General features: G+C 46.8%; 1 protein-coding gene across 1 annotated transcript; it reads right to left on the reverse strand.

The window, feature by feature from the left end:
• Positions 1-372: 372 nt before the first annotated feature.
• Positions 373-6687, reverse strand: LOC120573408 (H-2 class II histocompatibility antigen, I-E beta chain-like; the record flags this gene model as incomplete). The annotated part of the gene is made up of 6 exons (XM_039823130.1): positions 373-694; positions 1106-1219; positions 1728-1795; positions 1963-2176; positions 6066-6338; positions 6636-6687. Coding segments are annotated over 6 exons (747 nt in total), but the record flags the coding sequence as incomplete, so codon positions are not given.
• Positions 6688-7231: the final 544 nt, after the last annotated feature.

Consider the following 7231-nt stretch of genomic DNA (forward strand, 5'->3'; position numbering starts at 1 on the left):
TGCCCGAGTAGCAGTGCTTCAGCTGTAGTCTACTTCCACACAATATAGTCCCAAGTCAGTATCTGCCTAGGAAATTATCTAGTCTTAATCTGCATGGCTATTTTTACTCGTTGTGAATACGCAGTCCACAAGAAGTAATTAGGTTTTGTTTTTGTAGGGTCACTTTTACTCACGACATGCTAAACGGTAACAAAGGATTCCATTCATATACAATATATACAAAAATGCGTTTGCCCACCTATATAAATATAGAGGAGACGGTGAATAACCCTTTTTCAACAAACGGTGGCGTATTCCTTTAACTGATTGACTAAGAGTGAGCAGCCGTAACACATTTAAACTGTTGGTGAATAAGTTGTTATGAGACATGGATCTTTATAGATACTTCCAGTTTATTATCTGGTCAATAAATCCACAGTGTTTCAGAGAGTTTTCTGATGAGGTTCAGACCTGGTCCAGGACCGTCAGACTAACACCACAGTCCTGGATCAGGTTCAGACCAGCTGTGTATCAGAGTCCAGATCATCAGAGAATCAGGAGTTGAGTCGGTCCAGAAGATGGTCCAGGACCGACAGTCTGCTGAGCTGAAACACACGAAGCAGGTTGAAGCAGCTGCTGCTTTTTATTCCATCTGACAAACAGCTACAGGACCAGAACCAGGTCCAGAATCAGCTAGTGGGAACCAGAATCTGTCCTGGATTAAAGACAAGAGACAACACATCCAGACATTAGTCCTTAAAGCTGAACTGGTCTGAAACTAAACAAAATAAAAAGGTTATTTTAGAGAAAAACTTTTAGAGACAGGTTTCAGAAGGAGTAGTAAAGGTAAACAGTGTTCAGACTCTGGACCTGGTCTGGAACTCCTCTGAGTCTGGAACTATTGTGAAACTGGTCTAATGTTCTGTAAAGAGGTCTGAACTAGTCTACAGAGAACACTGTTCTGACCTCGGGCCTTCCTCTTGTAGTAGATGGCCTAATGTTCTGTAAAGAGGTCTGAACTAGTCTACAGAGAGCCCTGTTCTGACCTCAGGCCTTCCTCTTGTAGTAGATGGTCTAATGTTCTGTAAAGAGGTCTGAACTAGTCTACAGAGAACACTGTTCTGACCTTGGGCCTTCCTCCTGTAGTAGATGAATCCAGCCAGAGATAAGACCAGACCCAGGATCAGTCCTGAGGCTCCGATGGCAATCTTGTTCCTCTCAGACTCAGGTATGGACGGGTCTGAGGACAGACAGGGGAGGACACAGACAGACAGGGAGAGAGTCAGACAGGTAGAGAGACAGAAAGGGGGAGAGAGAGAGAGAGAGATAGGTAGACATAGAGAGGTAGAGAGAGAAAGACACAGGTGAGGAGACAGACAGAGGGAGAGAGAGTCAGACAGGTAGAGAGACAGACAGGGAGAGAGAGAGACAGGTGAGGAGACAGACAGGTAGAGAGAAAGACAGGGAGAGAGTCAGACAGGTAGAGAGACAGACAGGGAGAGAGTCAGACAGGCAGAGAAACATACAGGTAGCAAGACAGAATGCGAGAGAGACAGACAGACAGGTAAGAAGACAGAAAGGGAGACAGACAGACAGCGAGAGAGACATAGAGACAGGTAAAGAGACAGACAGGGAGACAGACAGACAGGGAGAGAGACAGACAGGTAGAAAGACAGGGAGAGAGACAGACAGGCAGAGACACAGACAGGTAGAGAGCCAGACAGGTAGACAGAGAGACAGGTATTTACCCCAGTGAGTAATCAGAGGTTCTTTCAGGCTGGCGTGTTCCACCATACAGGAGATCTTCTCTCCAGACCTGCTGACACAAACCAGACATCAGAGATTCTCGTTCTTACTGACAATACTGGACCTGAAGCTAACTGGACCTGGACCTGGACCTGGACCTGTACCGGGACCTGGACCTGGACCTGAACCAGAACCTGGACCTGGACCTGGACCTAACTGGGCCTGGAGGTGACTGACCTGGGCGTGTACTCCAGGTGAGAGTGGATCTGGTAGTACCAATCACCGTCTGCCAGCTCATCAGTGGAAGTGACATCAGAGGTGACTTCCTGTCCGTCTCTGGTCCACTTGACTCTGATGTGTTTGGGGTAGAAGTCGTAGACGCTGCAGACCAACATGGCTGAATGTTTACCACCAGAGGGCTCCGTAGAGCTCAGTCTGACATACGGCTCAGCTGGAACACACAACACATGGCCATCACATTATTCATTATGTCCTTCATTAAATGTCCTTCAGCTCAGCCCACAGCCCTTCAGAAACCACAGCATGGAAATGGTGTCCTCTGATTGGTGCGTTTCAGTTATATCCCGCCCACTGGTTTTGATGGTTGACTGACAGATTTCACAGGAGCATTCTGGGAGAATCCACCATTATAAAAACTGCCATTAACAGTAGAAATGAGGTAAAATCAGGACATTAAAATAACATAAACATACTGAAAATTATTATTTAGAGCAGTTTTCAGTTTGGTAATAAATCATTTATAACAGGAACATGACTTTATATTATTTAAATGTTATTAAGTCAGACATCACACAATAACATTTCAATATCACTTAATTATTATAACAGGATATGACTTTATATTATTTTAATTGTAATTAAGTCAGACATCACACAATAACATTTCAATATGAGTGAATCATTATAAACTAGTAAAGTGTAAAAGTAAATCTAGAGTCTAACATCAAACTCTAAGCTCTAATGTTTAACTATAACACTAGTCGTAATATTACTGTTGTCAGTAGAGTACAAAATGAATAATCATTATAATCATTATAATATTAATATGTATGTCACATGGGTGGCAGTGAAGGTCAGGGGCCTCGACAGACCAGACCCGGGCAGCAGATGCTGGCTCTGGGGATGTGGAACGTCACCTCTCTGTGGGGGAAGGAGCCGGAACTGGTGCGGGAGGTGGAGCGCTACCGGTTAAATCTGGTGGGGCTTACCTCTATGCACAGTCTTGGTTCTGGAACCATACTCCTAGATAGGGGTTGGACTCTTTTCTTCTCCGGAGTTGCCCAGGGTGTGAGGCGCCGGGCGGGTGTGGGGATACTCACAAGCCCCGGCTGAGCGCCGCTACGTTGGAGTTTACCCCGGTGGACGAGAGGGTCGCCTACCTACGCCTGCAGGTGGTGGGGGGGAAAACTCTGACTGTTGTTTGTGCATATGCACCAAACAAGAGTTCGGAGTATTTGGCCTTCTTGGAGACCTTGAGTGGAATCCTGCATGGGGCTCCAGTGGGGGACTCCATAGTTCTGCTGGGGGACTTCAACGCGCACGTGGGCAATGACGGAGACACATGTAGAGTGATTGGGAGGAACGGCCTCCCTGATCTAAACCAGAGTGGTTGTTTGTTGTTGGACTTCTGTGCTAGTCATGGATTGTCTATAACGAACACCATGTTCGAACATAGGGATGCTCATAAGTGTACTTTGTACCAGAGCACCCTAGGCCGAAGGTCAATGATCGATTTTATAATCGTTTCATCTGATCTGAGGTCATATGTTTTGGATACTCGGGTGAAGAGAGGGGCGGAGCTGTCAACCGATCCACATCTGGTGGTGAGTTGGGTCAGGGGGTGGGGGAAGACTCTGGACAGACCTGGTAAGACCAAACAGGTAGTGCGGGTAAATTGGGAACGTCTGGAGGAGGCCCCTGTCCGACAGACTTTCAACTCACACCTCCGGCAGAGCTTTTCGTTCATCCCTGTGGAGGCTGGGGGCATTGAACCCTAGAGGACAATGTTCAAAGTTTCCATTGCTGAAGCTGCGGCGAGGAGCTGTGGTCTTAGGTGCCTCAAGGGGCGGTAACCCACGAACACCGTGGTGGACACCGGTGGTCAGGGAAGCCGTCCGACAAAAGGAGTCTTTCCGGGATATGTTATCCCAGAGGACTCCGGAGGCAGTTGCAGCGTACCGAAGGGCCCGAAGGGCTGCAGCAGGGAGAAGACATGGAGAAGGACTTTCCGTCGGCACCAAGGTGCTTCTGGAAAACTGTTCGCCACCTCAGGAGGGGGAAGCGGGTAACCTTTCAAGCTGTGTACAGTAAGGATGGGACACTGTTGACCTCAACTGAGGAGGTAATAGGGCGGTGGAAGGAGCACTTTGAGGAACTCCTGAATGCGACTAATACGCCCTCTATGTTAGAGGCAGAGCTGGAGGATGATGGGCGATCGTTGTCAATTTCCCAGCCGGAAGTAACTGATGTAGTCAAACAACTCCACAGTGGCAAAGCCCCTGGGATTGATGAGATCCGTCCAGAAATGCTCAAGGCTCTGGGTGTGGAGGGGCTGTCCTGGTTGACACGCCTCTTCAACATTGTGTGGAAGTCTGGGACAGTGCCAAAGGAGTGGCAGACTGGGGGGGTGGTTCCCCTTTTAAAAAGGGGACCAGAGGGTGTGTGCCAATTACAGGGGTATCACACTTCTCAGCCTCCCTGGTAAAGTCTACTCCAAGGTGCTGGAAAGGAGGGTTCGGCCGATAGTCGAACCTCAGGTTGAAGAGGAACAATGTGGATTCCGTCTTGGTCGTGGAACAACGGACCAGCTCTTCACTCTCGCAAGGATCCTGGAGGGAGCCTGGGAGTATGCCCAACCGGGCTACATTGCTTTTGTGGATCTGGAAAAGGCGTATGACTGGGTCCCCCGGGAGATACTGTGGGAGGTGCTGCGGGAGTATGGGGTGAAGGGGTCTCTTCTCAGGGCCATCCAATCTCTGTACGACCAAAGTGAGAGCTGTGTCCGGGTTCTCGGCAGTAAGTCAGACTCGTTTCAGGTGAGGGTTGGCCTCCGCCAGGGCTGTGCTTTGTCACCAATCCTGTTTGTAATATTTATGGACAGGATATCAAGGCGTAGTCGGGGTGGGGAGGGGTTGCAGTTCAGTGGGCTGGGGATCTCATCGCTGCTCTTTGCAGAAGATGTGGTCCTGATGGCATCATCGGCCTGCGACCTTCAGCACTCACTGGATCGGTTCGCAGCCGAGTGTGAAGCGGCTGGGATGAGGATCAGCACCTCTAAATCTGAGGCCATGGTTGTCAGCAGGAAACCGATGGAATGCCTACTCCAGGTAGGGAATGAGTCCTTACCCCAAGTGAAGGAGTTCAAGTACCTTGGGGTTGGGGAGTGAGGGGACAATGGAGCAGGAGATTGGTCGGAGAATCGGTGCAGTGGGTGCGGTATTACATTCAATTTATCGCACCGTTGTGATGAAAAGAGAGCTGAGCCAGAAGGCAAAGCTCTCGATCTACCGGTCAGTTTTCGTTCCTACCCTCACCTATGGTCATGAAGGCTGGGTCATGACCGAAAGAAAGAGATCCAGGGTACAAGCGGCCAAAATGGGTTTCCTCAGGAGGGTGGCTGGCGTCTCCTTTAGAGATAGGGTGAGAAGCTCAGTCATCGGTGAGGAGCTCGGAGTAGAGCCGCTGCTCCTTCGCGTCGAAAGGAGCCAGTTGAGGTGGTTCGGGCATCTGGTCCCTAGGGAGGTGTTCCAGGCACGTCCAGCTGGGAGGAGGCCTCGGGGAAGACCCAGGACTAGGTGGAGGGATTATATCTCCAACCTGGCCTGGGAACGCCTTGGGATCCCCCAGTCGGAGCTTGTTAATGTGGCTCGGGAAAGGGAAGTTTGGGGTCTCCTGCTGGAGCTGCTCCCCCCGCGACCCGACACCGGATAAGCGGACGAAGATGGATGGATGGATTAATATGTATTATCAGTAGAGTTCATAATGAATAATCATTATAATCATTATAATATTAATATGTATTATCAGTAGCTGCAGAGAATCAACATTAATATATAAAACTGACCTGTTGTATCAAACTCACAGATTTTGTATTACATTATAATGTAATAAAAAAATAATAGAACACAAAGATGGAAGATAAACATCTACAATTATTTAAAGTAATTCTAATTAAATATTCATAAAGCAAACTCATCTCATTTCCTGCTGAAACTTTAAAACAATATGATTATTATCAGTCAGATGAATCAGCAGATGAGTTGATGTTTATTCTTTGAATTAATAAATCAGATGTTGATTTTACAGAAACTCTAACTCACCTGATTTAGTCAGAGCAGCCTGGTAGGCATTATCAACGTGCTGTTTGCAGTAAGTCTCCTTCAGCGCTCTCAGCCCAGCCAGTAATGAATTATCTTTGTTCCAGTAATTAGAGTGTTTCAGACCGTCCTCAGTGTATCCAACAAACTTCCCCAAACTGCTGCTGAACCTGGCGAGCTCCACCTTGTTGAAATATTCAGACCTGATGAACTCGATGTCCTTCAGATCAGACGAGTTAAACTCACAACGGTCCAGCTCATAAATCCGAAATCCATCTGAAGTAGGAAAAACAGAATCAGTCAGTGATTACTCAGAGTATTGATCAGTGATCAGAGTATTGATCCTACATGCTGTTTAGAGGCTGATGAAGTATAAACAGAATAAAGTGTGTATTGATCAGTGATCAGAGTATTAATCCTACGTGCTGTGTAGAGGCTGATGAATTATAAACAGTATAAAGTGTGTATTGATCAGTGATCAGAGTATTGATCCTACCTGCTGCGTAGAGGCTGATGAAGTATAAACAGTATAAAGTGTGTAGTATTGATCAGTGATCAGAGTATTGATCCTACCTGCTGTGTAGAGGCTGATGAAGTATAAACAGTATAAAGTGTGTAGTATTGATCAGAGTATTGATCCTACCTGCTGTTAAAAAAAATAAGAGTGTAGAGAGAGACTGATGAGAAAGGAGAAAAAAAGAAAAAAATTTAAAAATTTTTAATGAGAAAAGAAATTTGTTTTTTTTTTTTTTTTGGGGGGGGAGAAAAAAAAAAAAAAACACTGAGAAAGGATGAAGCCATGTTCCTCTGTTCTCTTAACAAACACTGACTCAGTCTCACTGAGAGCTGCTCTAAAAACCAGAGGACATGATCACATGACCTGCAGCATCCAATCCTATCCAACCATCACCTGTTACCAGGCAGACAGCTCAGACTACAGGCTGCTGATGGAGCAGAAACACACTGAACTCTGGCACACTGGAAACTGTCTTCTGATTTAACATTAGAATTATTATCATGATTTATGATCATTACAGAGGTGGCCATCAGGGCCAGGAAGGCCTTCTCTGCTTGACGCTGTTGTCAGTAGGCATATTCTTGAGCCAATAAAAGTTTGTCCTGTTGGGCGTATTCTTTGACAGGACAGAATAAGAATGTTGTTGATCTGC

This window comes from Perca fluviatilis, chromosome 14 (genome assembly GCF_010015445.1).
Source record: "Perca fluviatilis chromosome 14, GENO_Pfluv_1.0, whole genome shotgun sequence".
NCBI lineage: Eukaryota > Metazoa > Chordata > Actinopteri > Perciformes > Percidae > Perca > Perca fluviatilis.